General features: G+C 34.2%; 2 protein-coding genes and 1 long non-coding RNA gene across 3 annotated transcripts; all 3 read left to right on the top strand.

The window, feature by feature from the left end:
• Positions 1-706: 706 nt before the first annotated feature.
• Positions 707-10,753, top strand: LOC125494982 (uncharacterized). Its single transcript, XM_048639039.2, has 6 exons — positions 707-823; positions 6,186-6,268; positions 7,069-7,387; positions 10,056-10,261; positions 10,341-10,436; positions 10,521-10,753. Exons 3-4 carry the CDS (start codon positions 7,073-7,075, stop codon positions 10,176-10,178), a joined length of 438 nt encoding a protein of 145 aa, XP_048494996.1. The 5' UTR covers positions 707-823; positions 6,186-6,268; positions 7,069-7,072; the 3' UTR covers positions 10,179-10,261; positions 10,341-10,436; positions 10,521-10,753.
• Positions 10,754-12,511: 1,758 nt separating this feature from the next.
• On the top strand, positions 12,512-14,004 carry LOC125495206 (uncharacterized). The gene is made up of 3 exons (XR_007271893.2): positions 12,512-12,890; positions 12,976-13,074; positions 13,637-14,004. It is a non-coding gene; the product is annotated as an uncharacterized LOC125495206 (long non-coding RNA).
• A 7,111-nt stretch (positions 14,005-21,115) lies between these two features.
• On the top strand, positions 21,116-21,901 carry LOC104886701 (calmodulin-like protein 2). The gene has a single exon (XM_010671179.4). It carries the CDS (start codon positions 21,262-21,264, stop codon positions 21,808-21,810), a length of 549 nt encoding a protein of 182 aa, XP_010669481.2. The 5' UTR covers positions 21,116-21,261; the 3' UTR covers positions 21,811-21,901.
• The last annotated feature ends 1,222 nt before the right edge of the window (positions 21,902-23,123 follow it).

Below are 23,123 nucleotides of genomic sequence, written 5' to 3'. Positions count from 1 at the left end.
GAGACGGAGGAAGCATAAAACAATATATTTGAAATGAATTTAATGTATTATTATCATTATTGTAAAAAAATTTGTGTTAAATAACATATCATCTATATTTATAATATTATCTTATAATCAAAATTACTTGCTAAATAGATAATTTGCAATTGTATGTGCCAGATTCTACTTTATAATTTATAATAATTTATATGGCCCGTAGAATTTTTTAATAACACTTCTACATTATATACGCTGCTCAAAAGTGATGGAGTACACATATGTAGTTACTTTTACTTAAAATCACTACTACAAAAAAGGGCAAACATAACACCCCTGACTCTTATTTAAGCAAACGTTATGTAAAGTCTAAACTTAACATTTTACCCGTGTAACTGTTATCTTAAGTTGGATTGAGAATATATCACTTAACACTTATTTTAATGTCTGTTATCTTTGCTTGTGATGTTTTAATTTTTTTGATGAGAATAATAAAAAATGTTATCTTTGTTTTATTATTAATAATAATAAATGTCAAAATAATTAAATTGAAAAAAAAAACCGTCCCAACTAAAAATTAGGAGCACTTGCTTTTACTCACGTATCTTTTTCAAGTTAGTTGTCAGTTGTTGTACCCCTCAGCATTGCTACATACCTCCGGTTCCCCTCACCATTGCTATCTCCGACGACAATTCCCGTGTCAAATTCATTCGTCCCGTGACAAATTCATTCGGCCCGTGACAAATTCCATTGCAGCAGACTTCACGATTCGCAATTTCTACCTAGCAATCCGTTTTTGGAGAAATCAACTACTACAATAGCCTTTCTTGCCAACAATTTACAGGTAATTCTTAATTTTCAAGTCCTTGTTTATTCCTAATACATAAAGAAATTGATTTTGGTGGCTTTATTGTTCAAATTTTGTTAATTGAATCAATTTTCTTGTTTCTTGGATTGGTAATTTAAAATTAAATTATTTAATTACTATATTTATTTTCTGAACTTGCGAAATTTGTATATAGAATGTCGTATACATATGTGGGGAGCAAATTCAACTTTAGGTGCTAGTGATGTTCTACTGTATGATTGATTTTTTTACATCACGCTATGTTTATTTGGTACTGGAGCAGTGTAAACTTGTTTGTTATTTTTGGGAGAGATTTGGGCTGGATTTTACCATCTCTGTTATACAATTAAAGGTATTAGATGGCAGAAAGTTGTAGAGAGGAGTGATAATCTGGGAAGGAGGAGACAGGAGAGAGAAATTAGAAATAATTAAATTGCAAATTTGTTTTGTGTGCTGTTATATCACTTGGATTAGAACAGAAATATTTTTTGACATCTGCGTAAGCTCCAAGGTCCAATGTATGTCTCTAACGAACTAGCACCTAAAGGTTTTTGTTCTTGATGCTCCTCCAAGGAGAGACCCACTCTAGGGTGAGTTTTAATTAATTATCTTGTTTTAATACAATTTAGGGTTTTGATATTTGTATAATGAACGAGAGTTTAATAATAAGGTTTAGGGTTTAATAATAAATCAATATCGAACATTTTATTCAATGTTTTCATAAATCAATACCAAACATTTGATTGTTTGTTCTTCTGTCTCTTTAATCAGATTTTTCATATTCAACGCATTCACTTTGTCTTTTTTATACAATAGAACGTTGTAGTTAGAAAGTGTGCTCTAAAGTTAGAAAATATTACAAAAGGGGGTAGTCGACATTCATATATATGCTCTTTAACATAACAATTTGCTGTTTTGCATGACACTTTTTTAAATGATTTAAAATGAAATAAAAGAAGAATCATCTTTGTATAGTATTTATATTTATATGGTACTCAATTTTCCTCTTTTATAAACTATAACACTAAAATAATAAGATATGATTTGCTTAAGAACCTTTGTTTTAATATATACAAGTTAAGAAGCGCACCCTTTGTATGCTCGATATAAGAATTTTTTTTAAAGATCATTTAGAAATAATTTATTTGTTTTGAACTGTACCAGTTGTCACTTGGTTTGTAGTAATGGATCGAAGTTGGATATGGATGTCCAAGCCAGGGGACGAAGAGTATAATGTTGGAATTAGGGAATTTATAACTTTTGCTGTGGGAAATAGTGGAGGTCAATCTAAGTTACGGTGTCCTTGCTTCATGTGCCATATGCATCATAAAGTTGACCATATACTCAATCATTTGGAAAAATGGGCATTTAATAGAACATATACACGTTGGATTTGGCACGGAGAATCTAGGGAAGAAACTTCAGCTCATGCTTCTAAACATATGGAGTATGAAATGGAGGATACTTTTAATGAGGGCGATGGAATAGAGGACCTTTTCTCGCGTGTTAATGAGGATGATTACAATGGGGATCGTGTGCATTCGAGAGGTTGGTAAGTGATTCTGAGCAGCCATTATACCCAGCTGTAAATACACGAGATTATCGGGTGTGCTTAAGTTGTATAATTTAAAGGCTAGTGGTGGTTGGACTGGTGCAAGTTTTAGTTCTCTTCTTGAATTGATGAAAGACATGTTTCCGGAGGAAAATGTCCTCCCAAGTAGTACCTATGAGGCAAAAAAGGTATTAGGCTCAATGGGCTTGCCTTATGAGAAAATTCATGCTTGTCCTAACGATTGCATGTTATACCGCAATGGAAGTGAATTGTTAGAGAGTTGTTCTGTTTGCAATGCCTCACGGTACAAGAAGAAAGAAGTGCCGGCTAAGGTATTATGGTATTTTCCAATAATACCAAGGTTTAAACAATTGTTTTCAGATCCAAATACCGCCGAGCAGTTGGGATGGCACCATTATGGACGTAAAAAGGATGGAAAACTTAGACACCCAGCTGACTCACCCCAATGGAGCTTTATAGATGGTAAATTCCCCGAGTTGTAAAGAAAAACGGAACCTACGTCTTGCATTGTCCACTGATGGTATGAATCCATTTGGTTCCCTTAGTAGCACCCATAGTACTTGGCCTCTGATTTTGGTGACTTACAACTTGCCTCCTAATTTGTGTATGAAAAGAAAGTACATGATGCCTACTCTATTGATATCTGGGCCAAAACAACCCGGAAATAACATTGACGTGTACTTGGAACCTCTTATTGATGATTTGAACATCCTAGGGAACAAGGTGTGGAAGTGTTCGACTCTTATCATAAGGAAAAGTTCACTCTAAGAGCAATGTTGTTTTGTACTATCCAAGATTATCCAGCTTATGGTAATCTTTCGGGATATACAACGAAAGGAAAGGCTGCTTGTCCTATATGTGAGGACGGTTTGGAAGGAATGTGGTTAACAGCATCTGGAAAAAATGTTTTCAATGATAATCGTCAATTTCTACCTTGTAATCATCATTATCGTAAGTTGAATTTTTTTTTTAATGGTAAACAATGTTTTGTGAGACGTCCTAAGGTAAGAGTGGTGAGGAGGTGCTTCAAAAGATTAAGGATATCCATATTACATTTGGTATGAAAAATAAAAAGAATCCTCTTCCTAAACAGGGATACAAGAAGTGTCCATATTTTTGGCGCCTACCTTATTGGAGATTCCTCTTTGTCCGACATTCACTATATGTGATGCATATCGAGAAGAATGTATGTGATAGTTTGATTAGTACATTATTGAATGTCCCTGGGAAGACAAAAGACGGTGTTAAAGCTCGAGATGATTTGAAGGCAATGGGGATTAGAAGGGAACTACATGTTGTTGATGATGGAACTCGGAAATACTTACCTCCTGCAGCGTATACGTTGTCAAGAAAAGAGAAGAAGGAGTTTTGTGAGTGTTTAGCGGGTGTCAAAGTGCCAGAGGGTTATTCGTCCAATATTCGAAGCTTGGTGTCGATGGAAACTCTGAAACTTGTGGGCCTTAAGTCTCATGATTGCCATATTTTGATGCAGTATTTGTTACCTGTGGCTATTCGTTCAATTCTGCCTAAAAAAGTTAGATACGCCATTATTAGACTGTGTCATTTCTTCAATGCGATATATAGCAAAGTTCTTGACCCAGAAGAGTTGACTACGTTGGAGAATGATATTGTTGTCGTGTTGTGCCAATTGGAAATGTACTTTCCTCCATCGCTTTTCGACGTTGTGGTTCATTTAACAATTCACCTGGTGAGAGAGGTCAGATTTTGTGGTCCAGTGTATTTGAGAAATCAATATCCCTTTAAAAGGCAAATGAAAACATATAAGGGGTATGTGAAAAATCACCATCATGCGGAAGGTTGTATCGCGGAGCGTGTTTTTATGAGAATGCTATAGAGTTTAGTGGTCGTTTTGTGGGATTGACAAAGACGAAGGGCTCCCTACATCTCGACATAGTGGAAGATTGGACGGAAAGGGGACCATAGGTCATAAACAACGTGACATGTCTCATGATTCATGGAACATGGCACACACTTATATTCTTCATAATGAGTCGGAAGTCATACCGTATGTCAAACGCCACATGTCTTATTTAAGGGAACAACTCCCAAGAGTTAACGCAAAATCGTTAGCAAGTGAACATTGCAAATCATTCAGTAGGTGGTTTAAAGATGAAATAATGAGTGAGTTTGAGGAATCTTCAAATTTGGTTTCTAATCGACTCAAGAGTTTAGCTTATGGGCCAATTTTCAATGCCTCTTTTTACTCTTGATATGTTATCAATGGTTACACATTCTACACATGGGAGCAGATCAAAATAGTACAATGCAAAATAGTGGAGTAAGCTTAGAAGCTGAAGCTATGCATTTTGCAAGTGCGAAAGACAATTGCCCCATATATGATTCAATGTACTACTATGGAGTCATTGAAGAGATTTGTGAGTTGCATTACTCTTGTTTTTCGATACCTATTTTCAGATGCAAATGGGTTGAAATAACACTGAGTTGAAAACGATGATCTAGGGTTCACCTTAGTCAACCTTCAAAAGCTCAGCACAAGGACGATCCATACATCTTAGCCAGCCAAGCAAAACAAGTGTTTTATGTAACTGATCCGGCTGATAAGAGAAAATCGATAGTTCTAACACCGAGGTCTCGTTATGACATTGATGACTATAATGATGATGAGTTGGAGGAAAGTCCATCTAGGAAGGTTCATGTAGAAGATGATAGTTTAGATGATGCATCCGTGTACATACGAGATGATCACAATGAAGGTGAATGGATTCAAGAAAGTAAGAAAAAAAAAGCATCTCGAAAGCGGCTTCGAAAAACTTAATGAAGAAAAAATTGAGGTAGACTTTTTATATGAAAATCATAATGTAATTAGCAGTCTTTCTCTGACATCTGATTTAGCTGCATCTTCAAGCTTCTTAGCAACAACCCACCTCATTTCTATCACTCATATAGTTCTTTTTTGTCATATAGAGTTATAGACACTATGTATCTCATATATTTTTCAACCACTCTGCAGTTCCATGGGCACCTGGCGGTTCAAAGTTCTGTAGAAACCCAGAGCCACCTAAAGGGGTATGTGTTTTTGCACTGGTAGCAGCAGAGTGTTTAATTATTTTTTTAGCACAATTATTCTGTTTTTATACCTACATTTTCTGATTCTTTAGTATGTTCATTTAGCAATGTGACCTAGTGAAGTGGAAAGAGAGAAATGCATTACATTGTATATCAACATTGACATTTTGGCCACAATGGTTCGTGAGAGTTTAGGATGTAGTCCTTGATAGTCACTGTAGTTCATCATTTTAAACCGCCAAAACTATTTTGCAAACCTTGCTATCTGAATCAGCAGACGCAAACTATCCAAGGAGTAAAGCTGCTTCCCTTTAGCTCTCAGAGCAGCAGGAGCTGCAGCAATAGCAAGTAGACAAGATTAAGCAAATAAAAATATGTTTAGGAAGACTATAGGGATTTATGGACAAAGAATGCATCAACACACCTAAGCAGCCCAATAAGAAATGCTATTCATAGTCTTTTGAAAATTCTAAATGATTTTTAGAGTTCCTGGTGCTTCTGAAGTTTGTTCTCTACATTTTTATTTTAGGGATGCATTGTGCTCTTCTGAATTTAATAGAAAAGAGGTATTTAGTTGTGAAGCTCTAATGGTTTCCCTTCAGCTGCTCATGTTTGCAGCTTGCTAGTTTCTAAGATAGTTGATCCTGTTTTTGTTTGCTACTTGATATTTACTTACATCTGCTCTTCATTGCTCATCTTCAGTTTTATGCTTATATTATGTGCTGTGGCCTGTTTCAGGCTGGGCAAGAATCCTTCAGATCTATCACTAGATCATACTACAGAGGAGCAGCTGGGGCACTTCTTGTTTATGATATAACAAGGTAAATCTGGTAATAGGGCTGCTTTAACCTGTACAAATAGACAAAAAATGTCCCTTTACATTCTTTTAGCCAATCTTGATGAACTAATGCAACAAGCTGCTTTAACCTGTACAAATAGACAAAAAAAGTCTCAAACTCTACATGCTTATCCATCCTCTGATATGTAAGTTCAAAGGGGATTAAGAATCTGAAAACAGGCAGTAGAACATTCTTTTTTAGCATTAATGAAATTTCTTTTAGTTGAAAAAATTGACTTATTTCCAATCAATATAAATCGGTAAATCTACAATAGACCATACTCTATGACAGTTGAGACAAAAGATGTCAAAATGCATCAGCTTTTGGCAGGTAAAAAAATTATGTGCATGAAATGTGGTAGAACAAAAGGTCCAGAGCTAAGGGCTGCTCTGTTGGGGTTTCAAAAAGCAGCAGGATAAGAGTGTTCCCTCAGCTGTTATATTATGTGCATGATTGGTTCACTAATCAAGGCATAGCTCAGGACATTTGGCTTTATATTTTAGATAGTGTTCCCTCAGCTGTTAGTAGAACTTTAGAGGGGGATGCAACCCTTACCATTTTGCCAAAGTTTAAAAGGTCATCCTTCTAGTTATAGACATTAGCTTATGTAAAATCTTACAACCTAAGTAGCCACACATAGATCATTTTATAAAAAGTGGGACAGAGGATATATGACGGTGTGGCCTGTGGCTCAACTTTGCAAGATCCTATGCTTTGATCCTAGTGCACTTTAAAGTTAAATATCTACATCATTATGATATTTAATTTTTTCATCGTTTCAGGTTAATGGCAAAGGGGCGAAAGCGTGACATGGTACCTCAAGAGAATGCAACCTCGGAGACCGAGTATGATGATGATGGTAATAGGGCTGAACATGAGGACCGCAGAGGTCGCACAGTATGTGCAACAGTAGGGAAGGCAATTCAGGAGGGTCGAAAAATTCCACTTGAATGGAATAGAAGAAAGGTTCCATGTGGGGATCATCGAATGACATTCTGCACTTATCTTGGTGTACTTGTTCGTGAGCGTGTAGACATCAACTACCTACGGTGGGGTGATGTTCCTAAAGAGCTAAAGAATTCACTTTACGAGTCGATAACCGTAAGTAAATGTTTTTCTGCCATTGCCAATTCTTTCTCCTTTTCCTTTTTTCTATTCTTGCGTTTGAAGCTGCTAGGCGCTAGCTAGTTCTCTTCTTCCATTGCTGTTGGTCATATTAAGATATTGCAATTCTTTTATGTAGTTTGCATCCCACCAAGACTTGTTTGTGTTTTCTTTCGTTATGTATGCCATGTTCATAAGCTCAGTTATAAACTGTCTCTAGAGTAACTCAAGTCTAATGTCATTTTGAACATATTCAGACATTTTAATTATCATCTTGAATCACTCAACCCCGATCAATTAGAGTAAGTTGCTGGTAAGTGGTATGTGCCTGTTACAGGTGCTGGTAAGTTGTAGCAGCTAAGGGACACATTGTCTTTTTCATTCAGACATAAGGGATCTGTCCTAATTGTCGTACATATTCAGACATTTTTAACCAACTGCCACATTGTCTAATATCAGACCATAGCACGTGTCTTGATATTTTGAACATATTCAGAAATTCTTCTTCTTAGCTGCTACAGCTGACTATAAAACCTCGGGATGCCTCAACCAATTAGCTTCTTCAGAAGCAAAATTCTAACCTTGATCTGTTATCTTCATGGGAAGTGCAGCCATCTCGTGTTAATATCATGGAGAATTATGAGAAAAACAAGGACTCTGAATTTATGAGCTACTATGGCTTATATAGATTCCTGTGTACATTTCTGAAATAACACCACAGAATTTGAGGGGAGCTTTGGGGTCAGTAAACCAGGTTATTTCTTTCTACCCGTGTAGCTATTTCCTGTTGACTATTTAGAAATTTACCATACACGTGGTTCTGATCTGGTCATATTTTTGCGGTGGTTTATATATAGATATCAGTTACAATCGGTATAATGCTATCGTATATGCTGGGGCTTTTTATCCCGAGGAGGATACTTGCAGTTTTAGGTAATTCTTCGTGCTGCTTAGCTCACCTTATAGTTCTGTAGAGTGTAGTATTTTTCTTTTTTTTTATTTCTTATTTTTCTTCGACTGGTTATAGAATATGTTTGAATGAGTAATCTCTGCTCTAGAACTTAATGCTATCTTTATCCTTTTTTGATATAAAATATGCTCTACTATCTTTCGAAAACCAGAATGCTTCATTCCTAGTTTTTCAAATTTGGTAAGCAACTACTGCTAGAACTGTGTACATCACTTGCTTCCTCATTTTGGATCCTTTATAAGCCCTTCTTGTCTAGTTGCTCCACTGAACTAAATCCCTTTGTCTGAAATCCATTCCGATCCATCTGAGCATGGCTGGTAACAGCTGGCGACTGAAAGCACAATAAAGAAACAGGTGCTTATGTGTCTCAGTTGCATTACCACAAATACAACAAAGACTTTCTCTTTTTTACGCTAAGTCAGTAAGTATATTAAAATATCAAAATCATATACACCTACGCCACACCGAGGGAGAGCAAACCAACTAGGTTGGACTCTTTCTAACCCAAGGCTGGCAGAAAACTAGTTAAAAACATGCATAAACATATTTCTCACCCATTCTCTAGTTTCTCTAGGCATCTTCTTACGCATGGCACTATATAATCTCTTTATAACACTATTTTGTAATCTATGCAGTAAATTATTTACATAAATAACACTGTTACTCCAATACACCTAGTTCCTTTCCCACCAGATATGATAGAACATGGAACCCATAATTGCAGCAACTATATTTTTTCTGTCTACATCTAAGAAGCCATTGCATCATCCCACCAACAGACTCACCTTATAGAGCATGTATCCTAATTCAGCCATCTCCATTTGTAAAAAATAAAATCAATAGATATACCTTATACTAAAACTTACCTTTTCAGAAAAAAGACTATAAGCTGGTTCAGTCAAGTGAGTAAATGAAGTGCCAGAGTCAATAATCACAGTAAAGTTTATGGCAGTTACATTAGTACCCATAGTAATATGAGTTATGCTGACATTATATAAACTGTTGACAAAGGACAATTAGTATAAGCTCCATAAATTCTTAATTTATCAAGTAATTAATATAAATAGTGCATATTACAAAGGCAATTTATTCTCTTTGGAATAAATTTCTGAAAAATACCTCCTAAAATGCCGTTGTGATATGCAAGTGTAAAGTGTTGATATATATGTACTCTTAAAAAAGTCCAAAACTTACTCTAATTGATCGGGGTTGAGTGGTGTTTCACCTTGTCTGTTATTGTCTCATCTCCAAAAATAATTGTACCATAACCATCTCCAGTAAAACACATAGAATAAGAATTATTAGAAGTAAGGTTCTGACTTGCTAAAACACTAGGAAGTGATATGTGATCCATTGTAAGTCCAAGCAGGCCGTTTGGAGCACCAGTTTCTAGGAAAGAGCCAGTCTGACGGACACTACAACTGCAATAACACACTCTCATCATCATAACTTACAGCAAACAAACGGTTGGAAAAAGCTTTAATTCGCATGTCAGGTGTTTCCTGTGGATTTCCTGTTTCCTGTGATGTTTTTGAGATTTTTATTTACATGTGGATTTCCTGTTTCCTATGATGTTTTTGAGATTTTTATCAGATTTCCACTGGCTCTTATACAGAAGCAAGTGGTATTACTGTGTTTAATGTATACCCTTTTATTGATGATAATGTACTAATAAATGACCTTTGCATTATGCAGAAAGGGTTCACAATATTAGAAGGTCGTAAACGTTATATCTTATCGCAAGCTGCTATTGCATTCCGCATTTTTAAAGCAAGATTGAGAAAGAGTGGCTGTACACTTCCAGGGGACAATTGGTGAAAATAAAACCAGGGTTATATCCATGGATAACTCAGGAAGATTGGGACCAATTTCTTAAAACATCAATAGATCCTAAGTTTAAGGTTTCAATTCCTACAAACCTTATTATAACCAGATATATAAAAATGTTACTTATGTTGAATTATATCATTATTTATGCAGGAATTAAGTGAAAAAAATCGGAAAAAAGTGAAGGATAATAGAAAATCAAGCTATCGTGGAGGACGACTAGGGTATCAACATTTTGAGGAAGAGATTGTAAGTTTCAAACAACCTGGTGCAATTAACTTTGAACTCTAATTTTTCTAAACTATGTTTTCTTACGAATTTGTTACTTTTTAGGAAAAGGACCTTGAGAAGAGAGGGATAAATGCGCCTATAGTTCCTCGACAGTTGACCTGGCTTGAGCTCATTCTGATGTCGAAGATGGAACAATGATATTTAAGAATCCTAATGATTTGAAAATCGCTGAATCAATTGTACGAAACTTTTTGCACATTTTATAAGTTAGATTACTGTAATTGTAATAATATAAATTATACTAACTTTAATATATAAAATTGTTCTTGGTTCTAGCAATCTTTGGAGGCACAACAAAGTAGAGGAGAAATTGTTGCAGAAGGTCGAGATGATATTTTATCAAAAGCAATTGAGAAACCAGAGCATGGTGGTTGTGTCAGGGGTGTTGGTTTAGGTGTGACAAACACATATTATTTTGGATTTAACCGGCCACAACCACCTAGCCAAATGAAGGCTGAAATAAAAAATTTATAATCAGAGTTGGGAGAAATGAGAAACACTCAAAATTTTGTTATGTCCTTCCTTACAACATGTTGTCAGATTAGCCTAGAGCAGATGAGTCAACAAATGAGTCAATTCAAAGCAAATTGGAGTGGTGGTAATTTCGATGGTGAATTGGGTTTTTCTGATGGGCATGGGTGTAATGGTAGCCAAATTGGTGTTTCTAATGATAAAGAGTCTAATGCTTCTCAATTAGGTAGTTTGATTGGCCTAGGTGTTCAACAATTTCAACTCCAACTAGAGGCAGATACCAACATTTCTTCAGATCACAATCCAATTCAACGGGAACTTGAACCTCATAATGAACAAGAGCCCTACCATGTATTGTGGCCGGAGACAAGTAAGATGCATTAAGTTTCTTCTTCGACAGTCCCCGAACCTCATACAACTGACATAGATGAAAACTCCTTCCCTGAGGTATTATGTACTATTATATAAATTCCAATTGTATTCTAATTATTCCAATGTTTACTTTTGGGAGACAAGTAAGATACCTTTTGATGTGCTGTTGAATAAATATTGATGAAAATAAAGAATTTTTCTAATTTTTCCAATGTATTATTTAATGTTATTTTTATAAATAAGGTGGGAGTGATTGTTGCTTGGCGATTGAATGTGACAATGAGCTCAAAGTTGTTGCTAATGGTAAAGTGTACATACCAACCTCAACAGAGGTTCTACGTGTTCATCATAGCATCCCTTCGAGTACTCAACGTCGTGTTGCCATCATTAAGGTTGTTGAGCCTAGTGCACTTTTACCATGCCCTACTGAGGAATTTCAGTATGTATTCCAAGCTAAGGACACTTATATTCTTTGGCCAACCCATTTGATTCTTCCATTCAAGAAGGTATTAATAAATTTAATTTTTTCTTCTATTGCACAAAATCTTATTCATATAATTTTCGTATACATAGACAAGTATTATATCTTGCATGGATTTTGTCAAGGATGATACACAAGCACAGTTGGCTACACCATCTCCTGGAACAACATCATCACAATCATCATCCATTCGAAAGTACTCGATCACTGCAAAAGATCAAGATAAGTTGACTACTAGTTTGGTGCGAGCTTTTAAGATTCAAGCTTTAGGAATGAAAAAGAGGCAAGAAACTATATCCATTAGAATTCCGACAAAAGTTTTTTATAATGAACATGATGTTGCCATCGATTATGAGGATATGCTCGATTGGTGCTTCCAAAAGGAGATTGGATCAACTCACATGTCCATATTCATGAAGTGAGTAAATTTTGTATCCCTTTTCAAACTAGTGGTGTTATGTTTTTGGATACTTTGATATTTTCTAAATAACACCTACAAGTTTTTCTAGGTACTTGAGTGAAGTTTGTTATAAAGAAGGGATTTCAGGGGTATATGGATTTTGTGACACCAATGTTCTAAGTCCTTTGACACCAACGACAACAGAAGAAGGAGATCCACGATCTGATTATTTGGCTTGTATCTTTGCATCTAATGATGGCAAAAATATCAATCAACTCTTTTTTGCACCATATAATGAGAAGTAAGTGTTGTGTTAAGTCTATATGAATTATTATTTGAGTACAAAAGTTATGGTGTTATTTAAATTTATAATGATTTTATTTTCTTCATCTTAACTTATTCAATTATATAGTAAACATTGGATGTTAGCTGTTATTAGTCTTTGGAACGGATTGATGTATTGGTTAGATCCAACAGGAGTAGAAAATGAAGTTCGACCATTTGCTAAAAAGATCATCAATGAGTAAGTCTTGAATGACTATTTAATATTTTATTACTAATATACTATTTTATTATTTGCCTAAACTTGTTATGAACACATAGGGGAATTATCAAATTTAGCACGTACCATCGAAAAGATATCAAGAAGATAAAAAAGAATCCCGAAATTAGATGGAATCAAATAGAGGTATCTGACTTTCATTTCATTATTTTGATAACACAAAAATATTTTTCATTGTTATATTAAAGTATTTGTGATTTCTTGTGTATAGTGCCCTCGTCAACCGCTTGGTACTCTAGACTGTGGATATTATGTGTGTCGCTACATGCTTGAGACGGTACAGTTGAGACGACTAGTTATTCCTGATAAGGTACTTGAACATTAGTTATAATTTGGCTTTTTTTAATTTCTATATGATTACGAATTTTTTAGACCGTAGATTTATATTTATATTATATTAGAGATATGAAGAGCAATTTGGATAAATTGGTTGAAAATACTTGATTATTATTCCTGATAAGGATGAAGGTTAGATGAATATTATGTGGTCGGTGATGAAGATCATGGGCGTGATAGTGTACGGGGTAGGATTTGTATCGAGTATTGGCGAGATTATTGATGAAGATGCCAAGTGATGTGGCGTGGGTTTTTGGATTAGGTGACTATGCTAGTGTGTGATGATGTGTTGCTGTAGCTAATATGTGATGCTGAAGGATGATTTGGTTTGAGGGGTGATCAACGTGTTGTTATTGCTTGTTGTAGTGTAGGGAATAGGGATTAGCATGAATGCATGATAGGTCTCTAGAAATTAAAAAGTGAGAGGAGAGATTTGTGATTATGATAAATTAATTTGTGCATGATTAATTATAAAGTTTAATTACTTTTCAAGTTTTTGTATATGAGTACTTATTTTGTAATTACCTTTGTTGTAGTACTATCAAGGCATTGGTCCAAACTATTCTCAGGAGAAAATTGATGAACTCAGGGAGTTGTGGATTACATATGTCGGAGATCAATACGAAGCACAAACGATGAATGAGTTATAACTTTCTGCCTAATTTTTTTAGCCTTAATCCACTTTTGGACATACATTATATTTTTGGATTTGGATATTCAATATCACGTGGATGTGGCTATATATAGGATAGATTTGATCTTGTTTATGATTTAGATTAATATTGATATGTATATATAGTAGTTTTTTTTAGAAGTTTAGATTTATGAATATTAGTTGAATTATTTTGTAATATAAAGAATTTTGAAAGTTTGGAATATCAATTCAATTTATTGGTTAAGATCTTATGGGTTGAGATTATTATACAACAGATACAGGTATTGTACTGTCAATGTCTGCCTGCTGCCTACGGTCAATAATATATGCGTGAAATGATAATTTCATTATTTTTTAAAAAAATATAATAGATAAAAGTTATAGGTAATATATGTTATATATATTATAGGAAACATAACAGTTATTCAAGATAAGTGTTATATATAAATAGCAAACATAACACTTATTTATAAAATGTGTTATCTAATGGCATAACATGTATTATAAATAACTGTTATGTTTTCTCTGGCAAACATAACACTTTCGTCAGGTCTTATGTTTACTTTACATTACATTGACTTGGATAACACCTCAAAACTGGTATGTAAAGCCTTATTTAACAGTTATCTTTGCCCTTTTTTGTAGTAGTGAATTAATTAACATAAATGGGGTGGATGTTTTGGCATGTAAAGTGAATCTTTTGGAGGACAAGATAGCTGGTGGGTTGGGTATCAAAAGGTACCGATATAGAAGTGGGTAGTGGAAAAGGGATGATTTTTTATTTTGTACTTGCCACGGGTGATGGGTGGACATATGGATGACTTTATCTCCCTTTAATATTTAAAGATACCATCATATATGATCAAAAAATATAGAACATGCCAATAGCAGATGTATTATCCTATTAGCTGAATATTTGAAACCCCCACTTCAAAAAAAAGAAACTAAAGCTTAGAGTATATGAAACCCTCATAGTTGATTTCCTATTCACAAATTAAACCTTTTAGGCTTTACGAAAGTTGTAAGTGGATATGCTTATATAGATAAAAAAAAATATTTTGGAATTATCTTTCTAAAGTAATATGAATTTATCTTTTCTGTTTTTAACTTCTAAATCATCAATTCTACAGAACCATAATGGGTGGGGTTTTTGGCATTACCAAGATCGATCATAATGTGAATGCAACCATAATGTGAATGCAACCATAAGTACTCAATTGATATTTTTTTTTACAGGAAATCAGCACACTGGCTAACGGGATATATTATCACATCATGCACCTTTGGCATGAAATCCATAGACTTTCCACAACGAGGAAGCCTTCTTTTTTTTGTAATTTTAATTAGTAGTTTAACACTAACTTAACATTTCAAAATCGAACATAGGTACGTACTACAACTTAAGAAAATTTATGAGAATAAGTTCATTAGAACATAATAATAAAAACCAATAACTTCTACGTTACTCATGTTGCTTTGGCAATTTTCAAGGGAAAGATATAGAATGAGAAAAGAGATAGAGGAAGAGGAAGAATAAGAGGAAAAAAAAATACGGGAAAGAGGGTGTATAACGAAGTGGTGGGTGATAAAAGTATTGGGATTAGTAGGTGTTATATTCAATTACTATTATGTGCATTCAGTGTACAATAAGTTTATATCAAACTATTTTACTTTTGGTCAAAATAAGTCACTTTCAAGTCTAAATGGATCACTTTTTAGTTAAAAATGGGCCACTTTTATATAAAAGACAACTTTTAACGTTCAACAAGTCAGCTTTATATAAGTGAATTGACCCTTTTACGATAGAAACTTACCCATTTTTTAAAGCCCAGGTTATGTATTCAGACACGAACTGTTGCATGACGTTGTTTGAAGAGTTACAAGCAAACAGGGTTTGAACATCTTAATATATAATAAAGATCGTGGCAACTCATCTGTTACAACCAGTGTGGTTTATAAGGAATTTTTTCAAAATGTTTGAATTGTGTATTGAGTTGTAATTGACCTTATTTTTTATGTATCAATTTAGATAAAGTGCAATTGTTTTTTTTGATAATGTGTTGTCATTTCAATTTGATTCAATCAATCTCATCAACAAAAATGTTGAAGACATTAATAACATGTCTCTTTTTGTCTGACAAATAGTTTATAAGATCACATACAAATATGACTCCCATGCAATTTTTGCACGGGTTAAAAACTAGTTTTGAAACAAAGTAAGTTATACTCTCCCCGTCCCATAATATAGTGCTCGCATTCCTTTTATGGTGTCCCAAAATGTTGTGCCTGTTTTTTTTTTTATCAATTTATTTGGACTAAATTATCCTTCATTTTTGCATAAACTTTCCAAAATACCCCAATATTTCTTTAAAATATGTGTCCTTATTTATTGTTTTACACCATTCTAATGAACATTTATTGTTTTTTATTTTAATTAAAAGGAAAAAGAAAGTCAAGAGTTAGTTCCAAGATAAAGGTACCAAGAAAACACTTACTCCTTCCACTTTTCTTAATTCTCGTGAAAAATAAGAAGTAAGCACTATATTATGAGACGGAGGGAGCAGTGGAATATACTTCTAATAACAATAATGATAAACATGAGAACTTCCTCTCTCTCTCTAAATCCTCTGCCTTCTCTCTAAACATAAAACCCCAATCTCATCTAACCCTAGGAACTCGCCGGAGCTCCGGTGCCGCATAGGCCTCCGGCGGGATCTCCGGCGAGTTCCTTTTTCAATTTATTTTCAGTTTTCTTCGTGGATTCGCATCTTTCGACCGCCCTTCATAGTCGTTCGGTCGAGTAACTTTTCCGGCTGCCTTCGGTTTTTCCCTCCCCTTTTTAGTGGTCTGTTTTCGGTAGTTCTGGGTTCCCCCTCCCCCATCCCCGTATTAGCCGTTATGGTCTCCCCTCCCCTATTTCGTATTCGGTTTTGTCAAGTCCGGGCTCCCCCTCCCCCATCCCCGTTAGTGTTAGCGGTTAACGATTCCCCTCCCCCTCCCTTGCTTAGTGTTTTAATAGCTTAGATTTGGGCTCCCCCTCCCCTTTCCCTGTGGTATCGGTAAGAGTCTCCCCTCCCCTTCCCCTGGTTAATTTTTCTTAGTATAGTCTGGGCTTCCCCCTCCCCATCCCCACTTTAGTGTCCGTTGGGCTTCCCCTATCCCCTTCCCCTACTTAACTATTTAGGTGTCCCCCGTCCCTCTAGTAAATTGAGTCAGTGTCCCCCTTCCCCTTTTCACTTACTATTCTGTTTTGTTGTGTGTCTTGCAGTTTTCTGAAGTTTAATCGGAGTTGATAACGGCGTAGAATTATGTTTTGGGAGTATATCCTTTGTCTTGTTTATGTTCCTAGCTTAAGTTTTAGTTTAGGTCTTTTCGGATCCAGTTTTGAATTGGTAGGAGATCAAGTATTGGGTAAAATGAGAGGTAATGGTTCCAGTAATCTTGATTTGGTTCGATCTTCTAGAGTAGAGAGGCCGTGGTGGGATCTTCGGATCTTCTTTTTGGGTGAATTATTTGATTATAATTCACACCAAGTTCTTGTGATGACTTCCATAGTCATCACACTCAAAAATTGCATCTTGTGGGAGGCCCCCCAATCTAATTTGGGGCAAGTTTCGACCTCCACCCCCTTAGAGTTTCAGTCTCGTGAGACTAAACTCTCAGTACCCTCTAAACAGGGTCAGAAGTTACCAATGGACGTAGCTTCTTGGTTTCTTTTTTCGGATCCGCGACAATCTACTTCGGAAGATCGTATGGGTGTCGTCTATCATCAGATTTCCGTTCATTTTATGTCTTCTTCATCAAGACTTTGTCCCCAATTCCTCCTATCATTGTTTATGCTATTCTTAAGTCAGCCTGGATATGTAATAAGTTACTCATGTTCCTTAGAATATGTACACAAAGAAGCTTTTCTAGCTTCTTTTTGTCGTTTTTTATGCCCGGTTGTAATACCGCTAGGATGTAATTTCTCTTTTATTTAATGCAAATTTTACCCGTTGTCAAAAAAAAAAAAAAAAAACAATAATGATAAAGGAAACCAAACGTACAAGAAGAGAAAAGAGGAAAGAGTAGGGGAAACCGGTTTAGCTAGAAAACGCGTCTTACCAGCTATCATGCATCTTGCATATTTGGTAGGAAGACCATTTCTAATATAATAATTCTCCCAGATCAGATGGTGGTTTAGATCATGCAGAATTTTCTATACGTAAAAGACACCCACTATGCGAGGATCTTAAAATGATAAATACTTTTACATAAATTATATAGTATATAGTTGTAGTATTAGCCAATTTGAAGAACAGAGTCAATAATTAAATAAAGTTGCATGGACAACATAACTTTAGAATGCACATTACCTCCTTCAAGGAAGGTAATAGGTGGGAAATTTGAGGTGCATGTAATAATAAATAGATTGTCACTAAACACACTGACACTAAAAGTGAAGACCCATTAGAAATTATAAAAAAAATTCAATTATATGTATGAATATTCTGACTTTGCTGAGTTGTTGCACCAATCAGTAAAGAAAAAATTGTATATAGTCGGATCTCCAGTTTCTATGTGAAATTAGATAGCTGACAAAAATCATACATAAAAGATTTACATGTTTCAATTCAACGTATTGTTTCTTCTTATTTGTAGGCTGTAGCAATGGCTTTAATTAGGAGTAGTATGTATCAGTTCAACGTTATTGTCGGACTGAAGGTTTAGTGTTTGAATTTCAATGACCAAATTGAATGAGGATGATATCGATAAGATATTCCATGATAAATTAATTATTATGTGAGGTTTTTATTATAAAATTAGATATCTCATAAATCTATCAAGACTTTACAGGAAATATAATAATTACTGGTCCTATTGAACATAAATTATCATGAGTGCCTTATAGAGTTTTACCTTGTACAACTATCAAAACAATCAAAAAAAGGAAATTGGGTGAAAGATAGTCGTCTTTTCACCATCTTCAAGTTGAGTTCAAGTTAAATGTAATGGGTAGGGGTAATTATTGACCCATGGGTTTTCCTTGTTGACAGGCTCTCAGTGGCAAAATGTTCAATATCGGTAAAGGTTTTGTATTGAAAATATTTTGAAGTCGTCAACAATTTTGTAAAGGAAGAATCATAAATCTAATTGGATATTGAAAAATCGTATAAATAAAATAGGGACTTATCCAATGTAGATTTCTTCGTCATGACTCCATAGATGGTCAAAGTGAACCAAAGATTGAGTTCAGGGGTAAGGTACAACACAGTCAGGAACTATGTTAACTGTCCATTATTGACCTTTACTAAATATCGATTCATTATGAATTTTATGCTAAAGAATAATCAAATAATGTTTAAACACCCTAAAAACATTTAGCGAAACACATAAAGGACTAATTTTTTAGTGACATGTGATTTAACAATCAGATTACTGTGCTCCTAGCAGGTTGTCCATATTATCTGATTTAGTTAGAACATTTATTTAGGTCTTGATTAACCATAAATACAAGGTGATAAATATAGCAATCAGGCATAAAAAAATATGTTCATAAAAAGAAATAGAAATAAGAAAATAAAATATCGCAAAGAGTTAGTATAATATGTACAATACTTATAATGTAGGAATATATTAAAAACTTACATCATGAATAGAATGTTAGTAACATAAAAAAAAAAATTTTTTTTAAAAAAAAGCAAATAAAGTTAGTTAATTTTGTTGTGTGTTGATGTGGTATAAAATTAGTTAGTTGAATGAAAACCCCCCATCCCCCACGAGATTGTTAAGTGAGGATGTATATATAGATATAGATACTTGAAAGATATTAGGTCTCTAAAAGATATTAGAAAATAGTTAGTAGGTTTCTAAAAGATTTTTATTATAAAAGATTTTAGAAAATATTTAGTAAAAGATATTTAAAAATACTTTAGGAAAAGATAATTTTTTATGAATGATATTTTTATTAATAAAACTAATTGGTATAATTAATTAATTATATTAATTAAATTGAGTTAGAAAAGGGGTTTATAAAATTGGGCTTTCATAAAACTATTTTTAAAAGGTTTTTCAAATATGGACTATTAAAAAGTTATTTTAAAACGGTTTAGGAAGTGGGTTTAGTAAAACTATTTATAAGAAGGATTTTCGAAAATGAGTTACTAAAGAGAGTTAGAAAATGAATTTGGGTTTAAAGCATTTTATTTTAGACTTGTTTTACTTTCCTTGATCCGGACCAATTGAAGCAGGATATTAGTCATTGTACTAAATAAGGCGATACGATTATGTGTCTATAGTTGTCAATTAATTATTATATAACAGTCATTATATTAATTTTCATATTTAGTCGATGTAGTGTTGGTTTACATCAGAATCAAATTATGTAATTTTGGAAAGAGCTTAAACTTGGATTAGACTAGGTGCATGAGTATGCATTAGTTTCGTCAATTCTCTGTGAGGTATTACAAATAAAGTTACCTTGCTTTTTTTTCAATTGAATGCCAATTTTAGAGGAGAGAGACATTGTAGAAAAAAGAAACTTATTTTATTTCAAAAAGTGAATAACTACAAAAAGGGATAGAGAGGATGGGGTGGGAAGGTTGGAAGGAAAAGTGGTTAAGTTGATTACTCTTTTTGTTTAGGACAACTCAAGGATAGTACATGCATAATGCATTAGGTGAAGAATATATTGAAATTTTAGTTATCCTTAGAGAATTATCTTAAACAATATATAACTCTTGAAGCAAGATGAATAGGCAGGCTCACTTTCTATGTAAATAACCTAAATCATAAATAAATTTGTGTTTATAAATCATGCTAAAGAAAATTATTGACATAAGATACTCTAGACTATTTACAATAAAATATAAATTCTCATCTAAGTATGTCACAAAGGTGGGTAGAATCTGATTTGGTGTATATTTTTCTTCTGTATTTTATTACAATTATAAAATTTACTAATGTCCTTAAGTTACAATTAGTAATGGTTTCTAATGGATGAAGTAATTAATTAATGCAATCCCTACATTACCAATATTCTATCTAGTAAATCTAGCTTCGTTCAGAATAATTATGACTTAATTATGAGACTATCACATGATCTCTTCAATACTTTGTTACGATATCAAATAAGCTAAAAAGTACATCCTACTTTTCTTGCATTATCACATAATACACCATATTCTATACACCAAATCCAGTTCATATCCCCTTCGACAAGGCAAATTAATGCTCCTAAAATATTTTGAAAAACAGAATTGCATATAAAACAATGTTAATAATAGTACTCTCTCTCAATTATTAGACATATAGTGGCACAGCATTCCTGAGAAATTGTCAGGAAACACCTAAGCAATGTTAGCTACCATCTTTCACGATATTCCACTATATAATGAAGTAGCCCTTCAAAACAAAAGGGCATCCCCAAAACTACTAATTAGTCTATCTTAGCTACACTTAATTCTTCTCTAGCTAGTTCAATTCATTCATTTATTTTTCTTACATTTTTTTCCTCTCATTATCAATATGTTAGGCATTCGCAAACTATACCAATTGCTTGTAAGCAACGTTGTTCCTTCTCTAGGAGTAGTTCCTCACTCAAACGCCCCGAACTCGAATTCCAATTATGCCCTTCCAATTCCATGTAAGATGGACGTAGTTCAAGCCCACGAGTCGAGGGCAAAAGCGTTAATAACTGTGTTTGGCATGGACAAAGATGGAAGAATAGCCAAAGAAAAAGCATGCAATGTGGTGAAACAACTAGGGTTAGTGAAGGAAGAAGAAGAAGAATCGAGCTTCGATATACTTGAAGAACAACTCGAGGCGAAAGAAGTCCTGATCGAGCTCGAGGAGGAAGAGAAGAGAGAAAAAGAACAACTTCTTAGACAAGCATTCATGGTTTTTGATGAAGATGGGGATGGTTTTATTGATGCAAAGGAAATAAAGAGAGTTTTGATGTGTTTAGGATTAGATAATGGTTGGGATATGAGTGAAATCGAGAAGATGATTAAGGTGGTTGATCTTAATCTTGATGGTAAAGTTGATTTCCATGAGTTTGAGTTGATGATGGGATAATCATGTTTCATATACAAAAATGTTTCAATGAAACATATCATCTTCGCTCTCTTCTATAAGATATATACCATAAGTTTAATTATCCAGTTTATTCTTCGATATTCTTACTGCTTTATGGGTTAATCAATAGCATATACTTGCGTGATAATGGGTGTACATGAAGAAATGTATTCCTCCAAAAAATAAATCCAAGTATCAGAGTTCGTTCTTTTTTAAACTTAGCCTTGTTATAACAGTTATATGTATGGGGCTGTCTAAGTTTCATATCAGTCCATTAGACTGTCCAAAACCGTCATATCAAACCGTCAAGGTCTCATGCGCAGATACATAAACGAAATAATGTTTACTTACCGCCATACCGGTATTATAGGGACGATATCGATCCTTATCTTGTGCCTTATCAGTATTCTTGGCCCGAGCCATCTGTGCTGAGCCTGGTTCTAATCCATTTATGTCTTTAGATGGATTTTAGGTCTAAATATAAGTATCAAGGAGGGGATAAAGTATTGATTGAGCCAATAAGAAAAATATCCTATTTTCCATAGGACACTCCCGGCCACTATATATAAATATCTATTATATGAATTATTAAGATCCGTTCACAATCATAATATACCCTACTTGAGAACTACCAGCTCTTTCTTTACTGATTTTGGCATTGGAAGGGCGTTTCTCGAATCAACGCCCGAGATTAGTATATATATGTGTTTTATAATGCATATTTCAGACATGTTTACTAATGTGTGTGTGAACATGCCGATTCACCCTATAATAATTACTCCATACTGGAACATTGTTGGAATTTATGGTTGAATTTTACACCTTCCAAATTTCACTCTTCATCAATCATAATTGTTGAGGTGAAGGTAGTTTAGCCCATACTAGTGCAATGTAATGTTCTAAGCCCAATTTTATTTCATCTTATCATTTTCCTAGGATATTTCTCTCTTTATTGCTGCTGAGTCAGCTTATATTTTTTGTCTGTTTGCTACGATACTTTGCCTAGGCGTCCTCTTATTACTTAATGCTGTTATTTAGACCTAGGGATCTATAATGGTGCCGCGTTATTTAAGGTCGTGATTTCCTCCATTGAAGGCAGTGATCAAATGAATGAATGAGAGAAAATACCACCTGAGAGAAAATGATGTATCTTTGTGCTGAAACTAAACATATGACATTGCTACACAAATGTCATCATGGTATCAGAGCTTGAGGTTCGAGCATTCTGTGTAGTTTGGTTTCAGCAAAAACCCCCTGGTAAGAAAGCTTCGTTTTTTGTTAATTTTTTCCCTTAGTAAAAATTCTATCTTTCC

This window comes from Beta vulgaris, chromosome 2, assembly GCF_026745355.1.
Source record: "Beta vulgaris subsp. vulgaris cultivar EL10 chromosome 2, EL10.2, whole genome shotgun sequence".
NCBI classification, from domain to species: domain Eukaryota; kingdom Viridiplantae; phylum Streptophyta; class Magnoliopsida; order Caryophyllales; family Amaranthaceae; genus Beta; species Beta vulgaris.
The sequence above is the reverse complement of the archived record's forward strand: the minus strand, read 5'-3'. Positions and strand labels throughout refer to the sequence as shown.